Raw genomic sequence first — 23,885 nt, 5'->3', positions numbered from 1 at the left:
TGTGTATAAATTGAGGCCTGGAATTTCTCTCAATCTGTCTGAAGAATGTCTTAATGAATACCATACACTATAAATACACCCCCTGACCAGAACAATCTTTAACAGTTATGATTAACATTTGTATATGTCACACAGTCCCTAAATCCTGCACTGATGGACATCAGGAAAATGTGTTACCAAATCAGTGACAGAGTCTTGGGTCACATAGAGAAAAATCGCACATACACACTGCAGGAATTCCAGGACATACAGCTCAAACAACTACAAGAGGTACAATTGTGCACAAAATTTGCTTCTCATGTTTAAAGTGTACATACATACATTGTGTATGTCTTTGTGTGCTCATTGCCCTATTTTGTTCATTATTGTCAGGTCGTGACTGACTTGGAGAAGTTTCGAGAGCTGGTAAAGGAAGTGACACTTTGTGCCTGTCGCAACTACTGGTCAGACGAAACCAAATCTTATGACCCAAGTGCGTACACACTGACCATATAGAGACACCGGAATGTACATACATAGACCACAATGTTAAAGGCCCTATCTGCCCTGTCTGTTTGTCACAGTTGATCAAAATCACAGGAAAATGCTTGAGGAGATCATGGGGACCTTTCTCTCTAACCGCCTCACCTGGTGGGTAATTTTCGTGCATATGTTTCCCTTTAAAGCTAGGGTTGGTAAAGAAGGATTATATCTATTAATGGGTATCTATTTCATCTGGCTGGCATTACCCAATACCCACTCCTGTTGAACACATATACACACTGCCTCACGACACTGACTGATCAATAGCTCTTGCTGGTCGGCTGGGAGATGTGTGTGAGTGTGGATTTCCCGATGTTCCAAAATCTTTTTTTAGTCTATTTAACAGCTTAATAAACAACTCTGTTAAGTGTCACAATCATGTAAGCAATGAGTGCACAGACTGCATTTGATGTTTAAGAGATTTGTCTTGAAATGTGCCGCAGACATCTTTTTTACATTTCACAGTCAGAAAACACAGGTGTGAGTAATTAAATTAATGATGGCTGAATTCCACTTAGCTGTCATGACTCATGATTAATCTGGCACATCTATCACATGAACCAAGTCCAACCCTTCTCTGTCTCTCACCTCCCCAGCTTCATCTGTCTTGTTGACTATTTAGTCGTGAACACCTTGCACATCTTGGTGGTTAATGCAGTGGCCAAACTACTGGCTGTGCTCCAGGAGCAGGTACGTCAAACGCCCAGCCATGCCATTATTCAGAGCTGGAGCCAGCAGTCTGAGGCTGAGATGGATACGAAGGTATGCTATTGTTTCAGTGTTATTAACAGTGAAAACACAGTAATTACTGTATCATCAAAATGTGAGATTTGCAAGTGGACACTGACCAGTGTTGAATTTTGGTTGGTGTGTGTGTCTTTACTAGTCTGTTGGGTCAGATACTCCCCGTGTCCAACCTATGTTTGTGACTGAGCTGATGCTGGACACAAATGCTTTGACTTACCAACCCTCTGAGGAGAACTTTCAGGTGTGTTTTCAGTACTGATATGAACTGTTTCATGTTAGGTTTTTCACCCCTTTACGACCAATTTACAGTATATTCCTTGTGAATTTCTGCAGGAGACCATTGCGGAGATCATTGGGCTGTTTGAGAAGACAGTGATGTCAGTTAATACACTTACTGCAGATCCTGATTTTGGTTCACTGACAGAGCCCGAAACATACCAGGTAATACAAACAAAATCACCACCTCGACCTGACGGGCCTGTTGTGTATAATCAGGGTAACATGGTAATGCTGTTGATATGATACAAATAATGAGATACTGATTTTCCTGGTAACTGATCCGTGATATAGGCTGTGTGTGCATGCGTGTTTGTGTTTGTGTGTGTGTGTGTGTGTGTGTGTGTGTTTGACTTTTAGAAATTGGAAATTCAATATAAGGAAGGCCCCTGTTTGGAATCCATTATAGACAATGATGGCCACCTTCAAAGTCTCACCCAAGAGATCAAGGTCAGATTTTACTCTGCGTAGGTTTCTGTCTCTGAAGGTTGTACAGTACTGCATATGTATGTGTCTTACATTTTATTTCCTCATAGGAATCACTCCAGTTTGCCTTTGATGCAGCGAAAGTGTACTCACACATGTTTGAGCGTTTTCTGCTGTCCTATAAAGAGAACGAGAGTCTGGATCTGGATTTGATGCGGCAACAAGATCATGGTGATGTACCATACATCAGCGTTACATATCGCCCACTCATAATGCAAAGAGCACTTCAGTTGAGCATAGTGCTCTGCAGTTGTGGCACACACACTATTTACATACCTGTTCATCTCCTACAAGAGAAAAAAAACTTAAGAGAATTTAAAACCTGAAAGACATTCAGTGAGCAAACATACACAAGTTTAAGTTCAGGAGTAAAGCATGCAAAATAACACGGTTCTTTCAGACTGATGTCTGAATGTTGACTTCTTCCTCTCACAGATGTGTCCTTTTTTGGAAAAGCGCTGGAGTTATACCAAAGCGAGCATAAGGAGGCCTTAGCCATCCAACAGAAGAGACATCTGGGCTTACTGCTTGTGGACAAAACACATCTTAAAAAGAATCTTGCATCTTCTCCTCTCCGCTGTCAGGAGGTGAGGAGTAGCTACAGTATTTACATACACACACTCTATTACTGCTATTACACAACTCCTTCTTGGTGACAAAGTGCTTTAAACAAGAGGGCAGTAAGCCCATTCTGTGTCAATTAAACGCCACTGACATGAAAATACAAGCAATGTCCAGGGCCTCAGTGTGTGATATACTGTATATTTGGTAGAAATATTTTCTAATACAACCAAATATTGAATTAACACTACAGCAAAAATGTTAAAGATATGTAGGAATCATTGTTCCACTTTGACTCTCTGCCCCAGTTCGTCAACGAGATGCTCATTAAGCTGGCGAAGAGGAAGCTTGATGCTGTCTCTGCTGAGGTTTTTGAAGCCCGGTTCGAACTAGAGTCCAGTCCCTCCACGACAGCCGGGTTAGCCAACTTCTTCTCATCCCTGGATGAGGCACGGGAGCAGGTAAAGACGTACACACTAATACAGCAAACTAATTTTTTAAAGTATTAAGTCATCAACCCAGTCTCCTCTCTACCTCTTGCTGTCTGACGCTGTTCTTCCACACTATTCTACCTTTTTCTTTCCCCCCCCTCACCAGATGAAGGGGATCGAGAAGCAACGGGAGATAGTTTCTCAGATGTACAATCTGATTAACACATACTCAGGCCCCACGCCACTTGAAGAGCTCTATGTTATTGGCGCCTTGGAACTCTCCATTAAGTCGTTGTACGATCTCATTGATGAGGCGGCATACCAGAGCAGATCCCTCATGGACAAGTTCTGCAGCTCCCTGCACAAAGACATAAAGGAGCTAAACTGTGAGGTCTGGAAAGTGAGGGTGAAGGTACGTGGAGATGTTGTATCAACTGATGTAAGTAAATAAACATTAAAAGGATCTGAGATTTGGATAAAATATGTAGTTTGGCAGTTCTTTTTATACTCAAGGTGTTTCTTTGTATACTTCTTTGCTCCATTTGTACTTGTTTGCCTTGTGTGTTTTCATGTGTAGTGTACACAAATCCTAGACATCAATGCAGATCCCTCCAAAGTGCGTCTGCTGCTGGGGGAGATCCAGATTTCTGTAGATGAGCTTCTAGCCCAGGCCTCCACCTACACATCCTACCAGAAGAAATTCGAGGTGCTGTAATTCTCAACATCATTTCAATCAATTATAAAATGAGTCTAGCAAAAAGCATGTTGCAGTCAAGTCAAAATTCTTTTATTTTGTGTGGGAGATCTGGGTCTAAAGAAGAAAGTTGGCAACCCAACCCAAATTAGTTTCCCCCTTCTTCCTGATAAATAAAGATGGAGGTGACCGAGTTTTCCACCCTGGTGGATTTGACTGCACAGTGTAGGCTGACGCAGCTGCTGTGGGACTCTCTAGAGGAATGGGACTCTTTACAAGACGGATGGAGGCAGGTGAGGTTGCCCTAATGTATTGCATCAGTATCATGTACAGACACATGTAAACAGCTTTCCCTCTCTGCTAAGCTTGACTGTGTCCTTCCATGTACGACCCATCCCCAGAGCACACTCGAGCAACTGGACCTAGAGCAGTTGAGCTCACAGGTCATTAAATACGGTGAATACGTCAACCAGCTGGAGAAAGGCTTGCCTCGTAACAATGTAGTACCAAGTCTTATGGAGAAGGTGGAGGTCACAAAGCAGAGGGTGGGTGTGTGTAGCATATAGCATTAATAACAAAATGATCACAAATGTCTTTACGAAATGATGCTACATTAAAAATATGGACTGCAAGCAAGTGATTTAGCGAGCTGGTTCCTGACGACCGCTATGTGACTCTATCTAAATCATATTCATGTCTTTTCCTCCAGCTACCTGTGATTACTGACCTGCGTAACCCGTGTATGAAACCAGAGCACTGGCAGACTCTGGAGTCTGTTGTGGGGACCTCCCTGAACGTGCAGGAGCTGACTGTGGCTGTTTTGGAGGAGATCAACGTCTTCTCCTATGGAATGGAGATACAGGAGGTAACACATACTGTAGATAATGTACTGTTACATAATGAGCTACAAAATGAACTTCTCTTGCTAGACTTGTGACACATCACTTAGTGATGACTATTAAGCCGGTAAAAGGGTAAGTTTGTATAACATCTAAACTAATCTTTGTTATACAAAATACAAGAAGACTATACAAGTACACATGCTGCTTATACTTAATATCTTAACGTCCGACCTGGATAAACAGGACTAACCTAATTCTTGACTTTTAGGTGTCACGACAGGCTTCAGAAGAGGCATCAGAAGAGACCATTATTACAAAGGTGCGTTGAAAGGGAACTGTCTGTGAATACATGTACAGACATGATATGTCTGTCTATATCTACTGGAGAAACTGCAGTCAAAGTGTACAATCTTCCTGCCTGTTGATCGTTAATTGCTTTATCCGTGCCATTTTGTGCCCGCATATGCCAATTTGTGGACTCATACTGTGCGACTGAATAATTACACATACAGAGATGTCGGCTATTTTCTACACTTGCTAAGATGCTTCCTATTATCATGTCAAGCTGAATCCCTATTTATGTGCAAAGTGCAGTGGGTGTGGTGTGTTAACTTTTAGTGTTATATGAGATACACTGATGGTTGCAGCATGGTTGGACTGGAGTGATACATTATTAGCTGATATAATTGAGGCTGGCATTAATTATCGCCAGTTAAACTCGGCGCCTCTGATCCACTGTAAAAAGCAATGGCCGCCCTGACATAGCAGACTGACAGTTTTCTAATGAAGAGGAGAGCCCAGACAGGCTTCTCTCTGGAGGAAGCTAATGTTCTTTCCCAGGAGGAGAGCTACAAAGAGTGAACGGATATATGGCACCACAAATAAGCTGCCAGAGATCGATGAGTATATGTTTTGTCCTTAAAAGAATAGTATGCCTTTTTTTGAAACATGCTTGTTGCTTTCTGGTCAAGAGTCAGATAGGAAGACTGATACGAATCTCATGTTTGTCTGTTAAATATGAAGCTACAACTGGGAGACGGTTAGCTTAGCATAAAGGCTACAGAATAAACAAACATGAGATATCATGTTAATGAGTGAGCTTTAGAGGTGCCAATAGGTGTCCAGCCATTGCCAGGCTGTCTATGTTATGCTCTGCTAGGTAAATCGTCCTCTGTCTGTGTATGCGATACAATGTACTGTATGTCTTCATATTTGCTGCGCAGGCATGACAGTGATGTTGATCTTCTCATCTAACTAACAAGCAAGGGAATAAGCATTCATTTATCCATGCCCAGGGTTTAATTAACATTTTTTGTCCAAATCAGTCCAAAACCTTAGGATATTCAATTAACTGTCATATACAGTATACTGTATATACATTTGAGAATCAGAAACCTAAAAAATTGCTTGAAGAATGACTGAAACAAATGATTTAAGAGTTGCAGATTTGTGTCAACTGTCTAATAGTTGCAGCTCTAATCTGGAGTTGTCTACCATTTAGATTTAATTCTAAGATGCTATTTCCTCATGTCACATCCACTGTAGCTAGGATATTAGTCCAGCGCAACTGTGTAAACTGTACTTCTGACCACCTCTCCTTCCTGTAATTCATGTCTGTGGGAGACGTGGCACACAAACATATTTCTGGATTACAGTGTTTAACCTCTGCCCTCTCAATGAGCCCTGCAGGTGGAGGATGTGTGGAAGACCACAGAGTTCACTGTGCTGTCTCACGGTGACTCCAAAGACGTCTTCATCTTAGGAGGCACAGATGACATCCAGGTGGCAACACGCAGTACAACTGTCTCGCATGCTGTCTGTTGTCACACACTAGTTGTGTTTGAGTATATGTGACTGTGTGCTTTTCCATATTTGAAGGTACTTCTGGATGACAGTATTATCGATGTTGGCATGGTGGCATCTTCTCGCTACGTAGCTCCCATCAAGTTCAGGGTAGACAAATTGCTGAGCCACCTGACCCTCTTCAACCAAACACTGGTAAAGCTAAGAGAATGATGGATAGAGTGATCTTTCATCATGATCTTTTCATGCTAAATGCAGATTTGGACTTTGGATTAGGCCTCAAATGTTACACAGTAGCTCTCCCTAGTGGCTGCAAGCAAGAACCTAGATTACTTGCATAAAGAAATGATGGTTTATAATGTTTCTTGACTCCTGTATTTTGGCTTATGTCAGGAAAGACTAATTATTCATTCCCTTAAAGTCTCCTGCCACTCACACTGTCTCTACTGTCCTCCCTCCCTCTCCTCTATTTCTTTCTTCTCTTTCTTCTCTCTCTACCCTCTCTGCAGGACGAGTGGCTCACCTGCCAAAGAAACTGGCTATATCTAGAGGGTATCTTCTTGGCCCCAGACATCAAGAGGCTGCTGCCTGCCGAGTACAAGATGTTTCTTAAGGTGGACAAGTCCTGGAAGGAGATTATGGCAATGGTCAAAAAGATGCCCAATGCCCTTAAAGCAGCCACACAGCCTGGTAGGTAGTCATACAGCATTGATTGAATTGAAAAATAGACAAGAAGACATACATATATGCAGAGACAGGCAGACAGATACACACATGCACTCACTCTGGTGAACACATTTTATCCTGCACAGATCTGTTGGAGACTTTTCAGCAGAACAACACTCTGTTGGATGAGATACAGAAGAGACTGGAAACCTACCTTGAGTCCAAGAGAGTCATCTTCCCCAGGTATACACCTACTTACGTTTGTTACATATTGATAATTCATCTTCATCTTTTATCATCCTAAACTTTTTGCTTTTTTTCATATTTCCTTCCACGTTGGTGTTTTTTCTGAGCACGATCTAGTCTTAAAATATCAGATATACATAGTTTACTGCTCTGCATTTTCCCCCTTGACAGGTTGTTAGTTGTCACTCTAAACATCTCTTTCCTGTGAGCACTGAGTGACAAACCCTGATGTAGATGCCGATTTTGAAGTTTTAAGATGAACATATAAGTCCTTGATCCATCCCTCGCAGGTTCTACTTCTTATCCAATGATGAGCTGCTAAAGATCCTGGGCCAGACAAGAAACCCCCAGGCTGTGCAACCCCAACTCAGGAAGTGCTTTGACGCAATTACATGGCTGGAGTTTGCTTTGAGGCCCAAACAGTCTTCAGGGCAGGATGCTGGAGAACAGGAGGCGATCTACAGCAAAGAAATCCTGAGCATGGTTTCTCCTGAGGGAGAGAAGGTCAGGTTGGAGTGACCTTCGGTCATCATGCTCGCCGTTTTATTTATACCCGTTGTTCTCTTGTTTAAAACCTTGCTGAGAACGAGAGAGAGAGAGTGAGTGTGAAGGAAAAAGAATACACTCACATGCTACCATGCTTACTGTATAAACTATACAAACATCAACCCTGTCAGCCATCTTAAATGACCAGTCTTCTCTTACTTATCGACTGTAAATTAGAATTAGAATAAAGCAGGTTCTGAAGTTATGAAAAAAATGATTTTGATTAGATTAGATTTAATTTGAGCGTTATTTGAGGAAAAAAATTGGACATGCCAAAGATTTGTATTTTTTTTTTTTTTTACTTTGATAACAGCTACTTGAGGAATGATTGGTGTCGTCCTCTGTTTGTGGCTGCTTCCTGGTCTGTATCTAGTCTCTCTTCAAATTGTAAATTGTACCACAGCAATCATTGTGGTGTAATTGGTTTTGGGATCTCAAATTTTGCAATAAGGATGATGAAAACTTTTTGAAAGCAGTGGCAACCTTGCTGGCAGGGATTGCTCAGTCATCCACTGTATCGGACAAAGGGCTTGTCAGCAATGACTGTAAGGAGTCACTGATTATCACCCCAACACTTCTTTGATCATAAAAAGCAAAAAAAAAAAAAAAAAAAGGCTGTGAGAATTGACACAGAGGATTCAACAAACCCTTAATGACAACATGTATAATGGTGTCCTTACCTATAACTGATCTTGTCCTTCTGTGTGTAAATGCAGGTGGGTTTCACTAAAGGTCTGAAGGCACAAGGCAATGTGGAGGATTGGCTTTGCAAGGTGGAGGAGGCGATGTTCTCCTCACTGCGACACCTCAGCAAGGCCGCCATCGCAGACTACCAGGTGAAGTCGAGAGAGGAGTGGGTGGTGGCTGGACATCCATCGCAGGTATACATACACGCACATACATGTACATCAAAGGGACCAGTGCTCTTCCGATTTTTTTAATACCTTACCTGTGTTTTTGTTTGTTCTGTGTCACCCACTTTGGCTTTGCACAGGAAAATGGCAAGATATCATCATCGAGTCTTTTTTATTTTTATACAGGGACTTAACTTCAGTTTGTGTGTTTGTCCACCAGGTGGTGCTGACCATCTCTCAGGTGATGTGGTGCAGGGACATGGAAGCCTGCCTGGAGGGAGACCACGATCACTTTGCTGCCCTGCAGGAATTTGAACAAACTAACTTTGATGTAAATCACCAAATTACTAATTGTCTGGTTAGAAATTAGATTTGAAATCAAATCTACACTTGTGCTTGCCCAAGTATTTACATTTTTTTATTTAAAATTTTGACTTTATAACCCAATTATGTGTGTGTGGTTATGTGTGTTTGTGCTTGTGTGTGTGTATTCCAGAGGCTGAATGCTCTGGCAGCATTGGTACGAGGACAGCTGCCTACTTTACACCGTAATATCATCACTTCTCTCATCACTGTAGATGTCCACGCTAGAGACATTGTCACAGATCTAGTCAGCCAGAAGGTATATACAATAGTGCAGTGTGTGCAATAGTATGAACACGCACAAACACCATCAAGCAGTTTATGTCTTTGTTTGTTCTTGACTTGGTACGATTGTTCCAGGTATTGATTGGGGACTTTCAGGTGATCCAAAAAGTAACTTCAGCCCTCTTTTCCAGGTGGACACCAGGTCTAACTTTGAGTGGCAGAAACAGCTCCGCTACTACTGGGACCTGGACCTGGACAACTGTGTCGCCACAATGGCTCTGTCTACTTACATTTATGGCTGTGAATACCTGGGAGCCTGTCCTAGACTGGTTATCACACCACTCACGGTAACACATTAACACACATTGATAGACAACATACATTTATGTCTGATTAATGCCAACTCCTGTGAAACACAGAAACCTTTTTATGCTTTATGTTGAACGCAACTGCAGAAGAATCGAAGTGGGAACACGTGTTGTATCCTTATTTAGATGAGCTTCCGCCAGAGGCAGTGCTTCGTTGATATTACGTTTCTCTTACAGACAACTTGCAAATGCACAGACCACCAAAACTAAAGCTACCGTATCGCTACAATGAGCTAATAATGTAGCCCATAGAATCCATTTCCTGTAGTAGCTAGGAGCAAAAAAAAGTTAACCTTACCTCTTATCTTTATTCAAACAGTCACAGTTGTATCTTTCACCCCCTCCTGAATGATCTGCAGGACCGTTGCTATCTATGTCTGATGGGGGCTCTCCAGTTAGACCTAGGAGGAGCTCCAACTGGGCCAACAGGGACAGGCAAAACAGAGACCATCAAGGACTTGGCTAAGGCCCTTGCCGTACAGTGTGTGGTCTTCAACTGCTCTGATGGACTTGACTACAAGGTCAGCCATGACAAACTGTTTTCATCTAATCATCCCACATTTTACCTGCAGTGTGCTTCTGTATTACAGATGTTGTTACTTTTTCCTGTTTCTTGCTTCTGCCTGTTTGTTTGAACTTCTTTTCTTATCGAAACCTCTATACATAAATGTGAGTCACGACTCATTCTGAAAAACTTTCACTCGCACTGCATCTGTTCATTCCAAATGAATTAGCTCTAGAAGGCACTGTCTCACTCTGACTGTACCTACTAAGTGTCTCCATTAGATGGCACTATTGCTAAAGGAGTCAAGCCATCTGTCCTGTGCCAGTTAAAGCACACAGACACAGTACCAAGCCTTTTTTACAGTAGTTGTGTGCTAACAAGATATCGTCTTAAGCCAGATTTGATACTTTAGCCAGTTTTTCTGTAAGTCTTTCATCACTAGCTTTTTTTTTTATGTTAGTATGATAATGGGTATCATACGGTATCTAGCTGATAATGACCTGAAATGTGTTATTTTAGTGTGTTTTTTATTGGATTACAAATCTAGCCAAATGCCCTTTTTGTTATCCAAATAGAAATAAAAGGGATGACTCATCGGTATTCAAAACACAGGGTTGGAACCCTGATGCTGAGGAACAGGTCTTATCATATCATTTATTAATTGTTTCTATTAGTTTATACTTTATACCAAATTATTTAGTTTTCGTTTTTTCAGGTGACAAACAAACACAATGCTGTTATTTCAGTAATAAGTTATAACTAATATTTTATGTATATAAGAAAATATATGTATTTTCTAAGCCTCCAAACTTCAGATTGGGCCTTTAACCTTGAGACAAACTCCACATATCAATTAAATGTTAAATAGTATTTTGTGCTGCAGTGCAGCGGTGTTGGAGTCAGTACAGCTTAAAGCACAAACTGACAGACAGCAGGAAAGCCATTTTCTCCATGTCTGCTGTAGTTAGTTATTGGAAGCAGACACCTGTGTATTAGAGTTAGACAGGGCTTTGATTTAGCCAGGCTAGACTCACAGTACTCTGTGCGTTTTATGTGTTAATGCTTTGTTCAGCTCTCCTCCACTGTGGCTGAGCAACATTTAACTGTACTATTTAATCGTCCATGAGATACTAATAACTTTAAACAGTGTTTTTTGTGTTACCCACAGAAGTGGTGCAAGTAACACCACATAATTAAATTAGCTGATTCTCCCTGCAGCTTTAAAGATGTACATCTTCTTCACTGGTAAACATGGATGCTTTCTGCTCAAAAAGATGAATATTTATAGTTAAAAACAAAATATTTTTTTACTTTTTCCATATTCAAATTATTATTGGAATTGCAGACATTTTAAATACAGTATGGTATTTGACTTAAGTTACATCTGTATCACTGTTGTCCAATTCTTTGTGAATAAGTCATGGTAATGACTTGTTTACTTTTTATGGGCAAATGACTTCATCTTAACAGCTTGGAGGAGTTTGCCAAGACAAATGGAGCCAAGATTTCATGCGTAACCTGGAATTACAGTGACAGTCTCACGTGGCCTCAGTGTTCCCACTTTATGAAACAATACTTAAAAATAGAAATGACAACCCAAACCTTTATATATTATACACAAATGTCAGTCGTTTGTTTAATCAGTCATACTTCTCTCCTCTAGATAATGGGGCGCTTCTTTAGCGGGCTTGCTCAGTCGGGTGCTTGGTGTTGTTTCAACGAACTTAACCGCATCGACATTGAAGTGTTGTCTGTCATCGCTCAGCAGCTCATCACCATACGCAACGCCAAAGCTGCTAAGGTACACCCGCACACATTGCTGTACTAATTCCACTGGACCAATGTGATGTCTGCTATCAGACTTTGTCACTGTAAATTATTTTCTTGCTTCTCATCTGTTTTATATACATGTTTAGTAATGTATTGAGGAAACTCTTAAGCTCTATATGTTCTCTGAGAGTTTTACTGTATTTTCCATAGAGGAGATACAGAGAGACCATCAGGCTAGGAGCCAGAACAGAATACATACATTAGAAATGAATCAGATCCATAAGTCCGGCGACACACATACATGAAGAGCATGACTCCGCTTTGTGTTATGCAGCTGTCAAGATTTCGATTTGAAGGCCAGGAGATCAAGCTGGTGATGACATGCGCTGCGTTCATCACCATGAACCCCGTCTATGCTGGAAGGACGGAGCTACCCGACAACCTTAAAGCTCTCTTTAGACCCATAGCCATGATGGTGCCAAACTATGCACTCATTGCTGAGGTAACAGACTGTCTGCATGTGTGTTGATATATCTGCTTGCTTGTTTTCTCTACATAAGGACTTATTATTCTCGTGTTTGTCTCCCTCCCCCCAGGTGATTTTGTACTCAGAGGGATTCGAGTCCAGTAAGACCTTAGCAAGGAAAATTACCCAGATGTACAAGCTGTGCTCGGAGCAGCTGTCCCAGCGGGACCACTATGACTTTGGCATGAGAGCCATCAAGTCTGTCCTGGTCATGGCTGGGTCAGAGCGACACACTCATACATACACTGACACATGTGTCTGTTCAGTTATAGAATTGTGACTTGCTACATACATGCATGAATAACCTCAGTGCATTTAGCATCCATGTACTGAAAGTGCTGTGAGAGATTGTTAATGTCTCATACAAACATGGTATCTCTATCACTCAGGTTAGAGGTTAAGAGCCTATGGTTGATAAAAGAAAATTGGCTCTTCTTTACTTAAAGGGCTAGTGTTTAGAATTTAGTGGCATCAAGCATTGTGGTTGCAGATTAAAACCTACAAACCCCTTGTCTTATCCTCCCATACAATAACTGTTAAAAACACAAAAAATGTGAAAGGGCCTGTAGAAATAGTGCAACGGGGCGGAATCTGTGGAAGAGGACCCGCTCTCTCTGTAGATAAAAAAGGCTCATTCCAAGGTAAAGAAAACACAATGATTCTTATTTTGAGGTAATTATACATTAAATATTAATATTATATTCATTTCTGCCATAGAACCCCCTAAGTCCTACACACTGGACCTCAAACCTCAAATGAATGAGCACTGGGACACATGGAAAGATGAGTGACAACATTAGGTAGACTAAAGAGAGATTTGGAGACAAAACACAGTTGTTCCTGGTCTACAGGGGTGCATTAACAGATTTGAATAGATGATTTGAGACCATATATAGTGAAAGTCATGTTTTGGCCTGTTGGTTATTAGCCGAAGCTCTGGGAACTGTTGTAATTGGCTTGTGATTCATTGTCTGTCTTTGCCGAGATATTACTCCTCTGAGTCTGCTCGTTCCACACGAAGCACACATTCATTATCTCCTACTCTAATGTCTCTAATGTTTTTTACTTTGTTTTTTATAATCGAGTGGAGCCAGCCCATTGTGGAGATCAGGTTGTGTAATATTGAATTATCAGCTCATTTTGGCTGCTTATTATCTTTATTACATCTGTATTTGTATTGAGTCCAATATGCACAAATTAATTTGCTCATTATAACATTACTTTTCCCTTATTGTTAATATTAATATCAAGGAATGCACCAACTTTTTCAGACAAGAGGCCTCTGGTGTAACTTTTGAAGTAATTGAATTTAAGTTTTAAATTAAGTAAATAATCAAGGCATTTGATAACAACAGGTAAACTGTTAACCAAAGATTACTGTGCAGTCTTTAATCATTGCTACCAATTAAATATACGTTGACATTGGGAAACTGAATGAAAACAGATGAACAGACAAAGGGTGAGGCTAAAATACAGTCATAAATACACAGGAATGATTAACATTAAAACACAGGTGGACAGGCAGGAAAGAGACAAAGACAGGAAGTTGACTAACTACAAAATAAAACTTTATACTGGCTCAGATAACCTGCTTTGAAGAAAATGCTTGATGAATAACAAGATTTTCAAGAACTGTATATAATTTGTAAAGTGATGATTGTGTTTTTAGGTCACTGAAGAGAGCCCACCCATACCTCAGTGAGGATGTGGTTCTTATCAGAGCCTTGAGAGACTCCAACCTGCCAAAGTTCCTTGTTGATGATGCTGTCCTGTTTGGGTAAGCCTAGATAGAGAAGAGCATCTTACTTCTGGTGCTTCCAAATGCACACAGGCTGGAAAAAACAAGACATGAAATTATTACATCACACTACTAAGACAAGATACAATGAAAACAAGTTTTTTTTTTTTTTTTTTTCATGTTGTGACATGTAAAAACAATTATTTCCATTCTGTGTTCACGTGTTTACTGTATGTGTGTATGCATTTTGCCGACGTCCTCCAGTGGTATCCTATCAGATCTCTTCCCCGGTGTGTGTTTCCCCGAGCATGACTACAGTGTGCTGCACTCCACCATCATGGAGTCTCTGGTTAAGAGAAACCTGCAGCCTCTGGCTAGCATGACCAAGAAGGTACAAGGGGGAAAAGTGATGTTTCCTTATTATTGTGAATTTATTGAATTACTCCATTCTTAATATTTTACCTATGTAAAACACTTTGCATGCATTTTGAAGACAAGGCTAGCATTACTATTTATCTTTCTTCACTTTAACAAATTCCATGAAAGGACAAAACCAACAATGTGTTAGCCCTACTCAGTACTTCTTGACTTCCCTGCCCTGGCTGTGGCACTCAACCCCAAGTCCATTCACTCCTGCTGAAGATGTAAATCTTCATATTTAAAAAACAAATTAATTTCCTAAAACATCTGGGCACTGTCAAAAAGAGTTATTTGGGTAAAACAAATTCACTTCCTAAAACATCTGGGGGCTGTAGACAGGAGTTATTAGGGTAAAACAATTTAATTTTCTATAACATCTGGGCACTCTAGACAAAAGTTATAAAAGTATACTTTGCATCAGTGGGGAACAGTTTTCAGCTATGAAATAATACACATTTGGTGTTTTTGTGCACATATTAATTTACTGTCTGCAACAGTGTATGTGAGATTAACTCAAAATAAACTCATGCGATTATGTAATCATAATGTCATAAAATACATTTCATACATTGCATGTTAGCAGGTAGAACAGGTTGTCAACTAATCATAGGGTTGGTGGTTCGTTCTCTGACTTCTTCAGGCTACATGTTGAAAAATCCTAGGGTGAGACACTTAACCCAATAGCTTATAAGGAGTGTGTGTAAATGGATAAATGAGATGCAAATTGTAAAGCACTATGGATAAAAGTGCTTTACTGTATAAATGTGGTTGATTAACCATCTCATTAATGTTCTATAATGGTTTTTGGATATTGGAGGTCGATGGCACAGGGGAATTAGCTACATCATGCTATGACTACGCAGGCAATATTTTTTTAATAGGATCAATTCATTGTTGTTTGTGTAGTTTCATCATATTCTTTGACAATAATAGAGATTGTAGAGTATTGCTAGCCTTGCTTTTCAAAGGGTTGGTCCACCCAAATTATAAAAATGCATCTCTAGTGGTATCTACCACACAGACAGTTTAGTTTTTCTTGCTTTGAGGTTTCTTTAAAATTCTACAGCCAACACAGTATAATGGAGGTGAATAAAATAAGGATGCTTTGTGTTTGTCTCACTATGATATTGCACCTTACTTGTAATTTCCTCTCCTGTCCACTTCTTTTTATACTTTCAGGTGATCCAGCTGTATGAGACCATGCTAGTGCGTCATGGTGTCATGCTGGTAGGGCCTACAGGTGGGGGTAAGACCACTGTCTACACCATCCTAGCAGACACACTGGAGACCCTCCATCGCACACAGCACAAAGAAAACAACCCCTTCTTTCAACCTGTCAAGACCTATGTTCTCAACCCAAAGTCTGTCACAGTGGGAGAGCTCTACGGAGAGGTACTGTACACAAGAGAACGAACAGTTTCTTCGCTTCTCTCTCTACTTTGATTTATTTTTATTTACCTCAACTGCTCAGGTTAACACATTGACACTGGAGTGGCGCGACGGACTGATGGCGCTGAGTGTCCGTCATGCAGTCAGCGACGCCAGTGAAGACCACAAGTGGGTGATCTGCGACGGGCCAGTCGACACCCTGTGGATTGAGAACATGAACACGGTGCTGGACGACAATAAGATGCTCTGTCTGGCTAACAGCGAGAGGATCAAACTTACGCCATCCATACATATGATGTTTGAGGTAAGAGCTAAACACAGAGAAACTTTAATATTTTGTCTAGAATAAGGGTGATGCTCTCTTCTTTAGTGTTTTATAACATGGTTCTATAGTATTTTGAGCTCTGAGTTCAACTCATTTGTTCTCATTCATTAACTGTTTTTTTCAGGTCCAGGATTTGGCTGTAGCATCTCCAGCCACAGTCAGTCGCTGTGGGATGGTATATGTTGACCCAGATGAGCTCAAGTGGATGCCCTATGTCCAGACATGGATCAACGGTCTAGGAGACAAGGTTGTACAAACTTTATCTGTCATTCACAGATCTCTTAGAACAATATTTGGAATTGTAAAACCATTTGAAAGTGGCTGAAAGCATGTTCATGTAACAGAGGGTTTGTGCTTGGTATTGAGTGCTTGTAAAGTAGTATTACGTCTGCGTAAGTACACTTTCATCTGACAGGTCAGTGTTAGTACATACAGAATATGTAAAGTACATTAAGTTTATCAGGTATTTACTCAGGTCACAGCTCTGCAACCGTGATCACAGCCCAAGCTGTGGGTGTCATCCAAACATGAAATACTCTTTATACTCTTATCTTATATCACTGAGTACCAATGTTTCATCCTTCACCTGCCGTCGTTGCTCTTGTATTCTCTGTCTGTGAAGCTGTGACTGTGTGCTCCTGACTGTTTGTGCACTGGTACACGATAGGTAATGTGCCCTTTTCAGGCATTACAAGCAGGAGAACTTCAGCATCAGCAAAAACCTTGATGACAGCACATCACATCAAAGGTTATAGCTTGCAACATTAGCCCTGAGCTGCTTAGGGTGACATAACACAGCAGTGAGAGTGGGTCATCTCTCCTCTCAACTTTTAGAACTCTCTCTCTCCCTCTCTTGTTGTGTATTTCTCACAGAGTCTAATTGTCTGAGGCTGTTTGTTAACAGTGCATTTGTTTGTTGCTTTCTTGTTACTCCGTTCTCCTGTTTTCTCTGCACATTCATCCCCCACGTTTGAGTATTTCAACCTCTCCTTTAAGCTAACCAAGTCCATTTTTTAACAGACCATTCAGAAGGGACTTTCTTTTCTTAGTTTAATTGTTGCATTCTGCTTGTTTGAGGTAACTTTGATTACACTTTCAGAACAATTGTGTAGTTGTTAGAGTTTATAATACATTTTGTATTGATTCCCACTGAGCTATTTTAACTGAGGGAGTCCGTCTCTCTGTATCTTTTGGGGACAGGGAGAACATTGCCCACACTAATTCTGTGTCTAACACTCTCCTTGTTCAAGGAATAGTTTAACATTCTGGGAAATAAGCTTATTCCATTTCTGTCTTCAAGCTAGATAAGAAAATTTGATACCATCCTCACGTCTCTCCATTAGATATGAAGCTACAGCCAGACAGATAGCTTAGCTTAGCATAAAGACCGGAAACAAGTAGCAAAGTAAGTTTGCTTTTTGGTGGTATTATTCTTCTCATCCACCTCCAGGCAAGGAAGTGAATAAATGTTTTTCCCAAAATGTTAACTAACAATGTTGCTTCAGTGATTCGGATACATGTCTCTTAAAGATCACTTTATAACATCACCCTCCACTGCCCACATTGATCTCTCTGTGACACTCTTTCTTCCTTCGCTCCATGTTGTGTCTCAAGCTCCCAGATGCCGTGCGATCATACCTGCTGGAGCTGTTTGAGCAGTATGTGGAGAAGGGTCTTCAGTTTGTGTTGAAGCATGGCATCCAGGCAATTCCTCAGGTGGACATCAGTAAAGTCACCACACTTTGCTCCCTGCTAGAGGCACTGCTGCTGGGCGAAGAAGGACCGGACCTCAAGATGGTATAATAATCACAAGATTTAACTGTCACTTTAGTAGAGGTAGAGTTCTGTTAATTGTGTTACACAGACTGATCTATTAGTGCACATGATGAGGTTTTACACAATAACTCAGCACTTAATTCCAAAAGTTGTAGGCGACAAATTGCTGAGGCACATTCTGTGCTTAAGGGTCTATGACATTTTGACCATTAATGGAGCAACAAATAACCGTTTACGTCCTGAGAAGAGACTAAAGTCACACTCCCTCTATGTGTGTTGTGAAGGCCACCCTTTCATATTATTGATTGACCATCCCTGCATTTATATAGAAACTAAGAGATTGTCCTCCCACACAGTATTGTGAGAGAGTGCAGTTGGAAGCATTCAGCTGGAGGTGACCTTCCAGAATTTCCTCCACTACAAAGAAACCATAATTTTTAGTGGAAGACTGTTTGTTTTAGATGACTAGTTTTGGACAGCTAGCTCAATCATAAAAACATTACATTGATTCAGGTCATTCAGCAGATCAAAGAAACAGACCCTTAGCAGGCTGAATATGTTAAAAATGTTAGGAATTGACAAGAGCACATTGTAGGTCACATGTGTGTTTGATTTTGAACTACAGTTTATCCTGGCATTATTTAATCCATCTCTTGTGTTTGTGTGTGTGTTGGTGTCAGGATTCTAAGCATCTCAACAGTGTATTATGTCAGACCTTCATATTTTGCTACCTGTGGGCGGTAGGCGGCAACTTGACCAGTTCTCACTGGGATGCTTTTGACACCTTCATTAGGGAGCAGTTTGAAGACAACGGGGATGCAAAGGTATATACTACATATGCACACACACACACACAGATACATACAGAGATAGAAGGACAGGATAGAGGTTTTTTATTTCACTCAAAGCACTTGCTGTTATTGGAATGGAATATGTGAAAAGGCCTGAAGATGAGCTCATACAGTATAACATCAAAATACTCTTGGCACTGGATATATCTTGCTGTAGCACAGCTAATCTGAAACAGGGTTCTTCTCTGTAATATCAGTAACTCGTGTGCAATAAAGACATGAAGAAAGTGTATCCATATTGTACATTTTACTAATTCCTTCAGTGGGTTTACAAGGAACATAAGGTAAATCAGATTGCAAGAATCAGCTTTGCGCAAAAAGGTTATGTAAGCCCATTGCATACCATTATCATAACACATGCTGCCCTTGCAGGATTAACAATTTGACATTATAGAATGGAGGGAATAATTTTTATTTGTAAAGAATGAATAAGAGATGCAGAGAAACAGATGATGAAAGGTGGATGCTGCTATTATGAATCCCTCAGTCTTTCAGCCTCACAGGAAATGGAAAGTTAATTGTTTGAGAGGTTTGTCCTGGCTGGCAGTAGTGGCTGATGATTGAGGGGATGTCTTACTGACAGAGACAGAACACACTAGGGCAGGAACGTGATTCACTCACCTGACGGTGGAGTTAGCATGTAAGTAAAATATTCTTGACGGCTGCAGAGCATCATCTGGAGCATCCCACATCCACATCTGTTCATCTGTCTGTGGAGCTGAACTTGAATTTTAATGTTTTTTATATCAGATAACTGTTTGTGTAGGTTTGTGTGTGCTTACCCTGAGATGACGCCAGCACCCAGCTGTGAAGCTTGAGGGAATAAGCTGCACACATACTAGTGGTGTAACTAGTGTGTGTACTGTATGTGTGTGCCTGGTTTCCACACATGTGAACCATAGAATTTGGTTGAACAGTCTGTCCATTGTGAGCAGAGGGTATTTTGATGTTAATAATTTACTTAAATTGAGCTGACCTACCTTCTACTAATCAACTCTATAAACAGCAGACAGTAACATAGAAAGTGGGGCTGAAACTGACCTGTTTTCTACTTCTCTCAGCTTGTGGTAAAAGGTTTCATAAAAAGCACAAACAGCTGTCAAAATAGAGACAATGGTTCAGCTTCGCCACAGAGATGTCATTCGTTTACGGCAAAGTCCAATGGACACATGACCAAAACTGCAAAATAAAGTGTCTTTACGAAGAAAAAGTGGCATGTCAGAAGTATATTACCTGGAGATTCAATAAGGTAGTTGAGTCCTCAACTTTTTACGTTTAAGACCATGGGCAAAGTTCCCTGCTTTATGTGTTTCTACAGAATAAATGAAAAGCAAAATTAAATTTGTCTCCCTGCCAGATATAGCAGAGAAAAATGCACATGCCACAGGGAAGCTTCCAAAGTACAACATAACAGACACTATAATCAGCAACAGTAATGGACAACAGTAGTCATAGTTTCTTTAATGCCTTATCTCTAGGGAGGTTTTATAGCTAATGACGTGTACAGTTTAATAAAGACACTTGAATGCATTTTTGTGAAATGTGTTACACTATATTTATCCAGTTCTGTGTGTATTGTCGATTAATGTGCATTCATCTGGGCCTTTTAGCTCCCGAAGTATGAAAACCTGTGGAATGTGTACATTAACTTTAACGACAAGTCCCTGGAGCCATGGGAGAAGAAAATGCCTTTCTTCACATACAACAGGGAGCAGCCCTTTTTTGAGATGCTGGTCCACACCACAGACACTGTCCGTTACGGCTATCTAATGGAGAAACTGCTATCCGTCCGACGTTCAGTTCTCTTCACTGGTGGCACTGGAGTGGGAAAGGTAAGGAAACAGTAGCAACACAGTGACATATTGTATGTGTAAGAAGACACTAAAGGGGCATCTTGGTTGTATAGAGGAAAATCACAAATGGTGTTTCAGTGAATGCTGGCAGGGCCACTGTAAGAGCAAGTTCCTTTCATTGCTTTTTGCACTGGTTAGCCAGGACCCGCTGCTTGCTTGCACCAGTTGCAATTTTCTTGTCCAATTACGATTTTGTTTTTAAAAGTCTGACCTGCCAATTCTGATTTTCTTTCGAATTGACAGAATACACATACATTTGTATGTTCATGATAAAACATTGACTATTAAATAGGCCTAACTCTTACATTTTCACCAAACCAGCATCAGGTTACAGGACCTTCTCTCACCTCTACTCTAACAAGCTTTGAAATAAAGTGCTCTGTTGCTGGACAGAGCTTTTGTGTACAAATAACATCCAACTGAAGATGAATTGCAGTATATCGAACTTTATCTAACATATTTTAAACTATTTTCTGCAGTGGCTTGTTAGTGAAAAGTTAAGTTCCCCCATTTAAGCGTTTCCACATTGTATACTGTTATCCGGGACTCTTATTTTGAAAGGTAAAAACAGAAGGACTCTGTCTAATGTGCTGAAGTTAAAAGCTCACTGCTCTGGTTCAGACAACGGACTACAGTGTTTCACTTTCCCATAGACAACCAGTGCAACAGATCTATCTCACAACACACCTTGTTGTCAACTCAAGGAATGTGAGACACACAGAGACAGGCAGCAGAAGAAAAGAGGAAGGTGTTAGAAAGCGCTGTTGGGGGGTTGAGCGGCAGGTGTGTGTAAATCTGACCGGCACAGAATCTGACATATCTGACACTGACCCGCTGGTCGCCGATCATTATCAGTAATGCCAGGAAGTGGCGAATTCTGGTCCCTGACCATTCGATCGTTGCATCTCTATACTATGCTCACATAGCTAGGAAGCAGTGTTAGATTTAACAGCAAATAATGTACGGAAAACAAAGAAATCATAGAACAAACCTCAATGGAAACCCTGAAATATAAACTTGTTAAATCAATTTAATAGGGAAAATACATCAAATAAAATATTTGTGTGCTTCTGATGTTTGGTTCCTTGCCTCAGTTTCATTCAGTGCTACTGGAAATCTTTCCCACAGATGAGACTATACAAAAAAAAAATCATCAATACATCTAATCATATATTATTACAGCACCTATTCACATAAACTAAACTAAAATACATGACATACATTGGTTGTTGAGATAATTACCAAATCCATTAGAAATACCCCAATAATGAATCACAGTTTGACTTTGGTGCTCAGTTCCTACTATAGGAATGTTTTCTTGTGTTAAACTATTAGATCCTCAAAGTTTGGTTAAGAACAAATTCAAGAGGGTTATATAAACATAAAACTTTAGTTGTTACAGGTCAAACTTACACAAAATGTAAATGTGTCCGTGTTATTCAAGTATTTTTATGTGTCTGTCACCACAGTCAGTGGCGGCTCGAGGCCTTCTCAGCAGTATCCAGAAAAAGGCAGGATACCTTCCAGTCTACATCAACTTCTCTGCTCAGACCTCCTCTGCACGCACACAGGAGATCATTGAGTCCAAACTGGAGAAGAAAAGAAAAAATGTTTTGGGTATTGGCTTGCAGTTGGTTTTATACACATTTATATATTGCAGTGTAGAACAGCTGTGTAACAACTGGTATTGTCCTGGATTGAGATTGTTCATCTAGCCATTCCTTTATCTAGCTGGTCATACAGTTATCCTTCACTATTCTGTTTTAACAATCCATGTTCATACAGTATTCCTTTTCCCTGCCTGTAGGTGCTCCTGGAAACAAGAAGTTAGTGGTGTTTGTGGATGACCTGAACCTGCCTAAGCTGGACAGTTATGGCTCTCAGCCTCCGATAGAACTACTGCGTCAGTTCCAGGACTTTTCTGGCTTCTATGACAGGAACAAGTTCTTCTGGAACGAGATCAAGGTATAAATGTATTCAAATAATATGAGCTAAATTATAAAGATGCATTTGACCTTAATGGTTATGTATGTGCATACATCTGACATCTGGCTGCATGGAGTTCAGCACATGACTGTTACAGTTCCATGTGGCCATCGCTTTTATGAGTCTACATGTAGAGGATCTTCGATTGAGCATTTAAAGGAACATTGCTCAGTTGTTGTAGGACCAGTGTACCTCCAATCTATAGTCTCATTAAGCCACAATACTCCTTTTCTATTTCTAATGTTTCCAGTTTTTATGTTAAGCCGGACTAAACTTTCCAGGTGCTTTACTTAAACACACTGAGATGGAAATTATATCGATGTTCTCATTAAGCACTGGGTGAGTTGGCAAACAACCGTATTTCCCAAAATGTCAGAGGGCCTTTTATTATTGAATTGGTTTTCTGTTAAGTAAAAAAGTGTAGATATAGCTTTTTTTTATTTTAACACAGTCAGCATCAACTTAATTTGTTCCCTAGTTGTACTTTTAATGAATTTTGTCCGTTTGTATAAGAAACCCATTCATCTTGCGTGCCTCTGTGTTGGCATCTGTAAGTGTGGTAATACTGTATAGTGGACCATTGTTTTCTATTCTTTACTAATATAACATTTTTTAAATTTAACTTGCACTCTGCAATCCCACACACTCACTCTAACACACTCACTAAACTGATTGCACTTTATACTACATGTGATGTCTTACAGTTCAATATAGTTGAGTGTGTATGTGTGTATGCATGATCTTGAAGTTGCACATTAGCAATCATTCAGAATATTGTGTGATAATGTGCTGCACCACAGGCAGACAACGTCATACACATGCAAACACAAACACACAGAAGAAAGGATTATATTTTTGGTGGACGGTTTAAGTCATGAAGTTCAGGATTCAATATGTTCATACTGACCAAAGCCAGCATCAGCATGGACTTTATTTTACACCCACCTGCCTTGGCAGGCATTCTGACCATTTCTGTTTCTCCCTCTTATGCTCCATCCCTCTACCACCTGGTCATATGGAGAATGTTATTACTTTGACTGGCAACATGTGTCTTATTTGTTTCCCTCAGGAGACAATATAACACATATTGCCCTTATTGATTTTTTAAAATCGACG

The 23,885-nt window shown here is 40.4% G+C and overlaps 1 protein-coding gene across 6 annotated transcripts in view; it reads left to right on the top strand.

The window, feature by feature from the left end:
* dnah6 (dynein, axonemal, heavy chain 6) overlaps nt 1-23,885 on the top strand; it is a 58,263-nt gene that overhangs the window by 3,166 nt on the left and 31,212 nt on the right. For all 6 annotated transcript variants that reach the window (XM_084369205.1, XM_084369201.1, XM_084369202.1 and 3 more), the window contains exons 9-47: nt 136-270; nt 373-472; nt 564-630; nt 1,119-1,284; nt 1,409-1,510; nt 1,603-1,710; nt 1,906-1,995; nt 2,082-2,202; nt 2,467-2,618; nt 2,901-3,053; nt 3,190-3,435; nt 3,601-3,729; nt 3,897-4,010; nt 4,119-4,262; nt 4,427-4,582; nt 4,828-4,878; nt 6,249-6,341; nt 6,438-6,557; nt 6,872-7,052; nt 7,175-7,271; nt 7,565-7,778; nt 8,537-8,701; nt 8,895-9,005; nt 9,171-9,296; nt 9,454-9,609; nt 9,990-10,151; nt 11,799-11,936; nt 12,240-12,407; nt 12,502-12,650; nt 14,101-14,208; nt 14,434-14,560; nt 15,769-15,981; nt 16,061-16,282; nt 16,428-16,550; nt 17,918-18,100; nt 18,760-18,903; nt 20,541-20,762; nt 22,253-22,400; nt 22,591-22,748. In XM_084369205.1, coding sequence (XP_084225331.1) covers nt 136-270; nt 373-472; nt 564-630; nt 1,119-1,284; nt 1,409-1,510; nt 1,603-1,710; nt 1,906-1,995; nt 2,082-2,202; nt 2,467-2,618; nt 2,901-3,053; nt 3,190-3,435; nt 3,601-3,729; nt 3,897-4,010; nt 4,119-4,262; nt 4,427-4,582; nt 4,828-4,878; nt 6,249-6,341; nt 6,438-6,557; nt 6,872-7,052; nt 7,175-7,271; nt 7,565-7,778; nt 8,537-8,701; nt 8,895-9,005; nt 9,171-9,296; nt 9,454-9,609; nt 9,990-10,151; nt 11,799-11,936; nt 12,240-12,407; nt 12,502-12,650; nt 14,101-14,208; nt 14,434-14,560; nt 15,769-15,981; nt 16,061-16,282; nt 16,428-16,550; nt 17,918-18,100; nt 18,760-18,903; nt 20,541-20,762; nt 22,253-22,400; nt 22,591-22,748 — 5,562 coding nt within the window. The remainder of the gene's footprint in view (nt 1-135; nt 271-372; nt 473-563; nt 631-1,118; nt 1,285-1,408; nt 1,511-1,602; nt 1,711-1,905; nt 1,996-2,081; nt 2,203-2,466; nt 2,619-2,900; nt 3,054-3,189; nt 3,436-3,600; nt 3,730-3,896; nt 4,011-4,118; nt 4,263-4,426; nt 4,583-4,827; nt 4,879-6,248; nt 6,342-6,437; nt 6,558-6,871; nt 7,053-7,174; nt 7,272-7,564; nt 7,779-8,536; nt 8,702-8,894; nt 9,006-9,170; nt 9,297-9,453; nt 9,610-9,989; nt 10,152-11,798; nt 11,937-12,239; nt 12,408-12,501; nt 12,651-14,100; nt 14,209-14,433; nt 14,561-15,768; nt 15,982-16,060; nt 16,283-16,427; nt 16,551-17,917; nt 18,101-18,759; nt 18,904-20,540; nt 20,763-22,252; nt 22,401-22,590; nt 22,749-23,885) is intronic.

Source organism: Pagrus pagrus (genome assembly GCF_965226575.1).
Source record: "Pagrus pagrus genome assembly, chromosome: 2".
Lineage (NCBI taxonomy): Eukaryota > Metazoa > Chordata > Actinopteri > Spariformes > Sparidae > Pagrus > Pagrus pagrus.
Note: the sequence above shows the minus strand (reverse complement) of the source record. Positions and strands in the feature narration are given on the sequence as shown.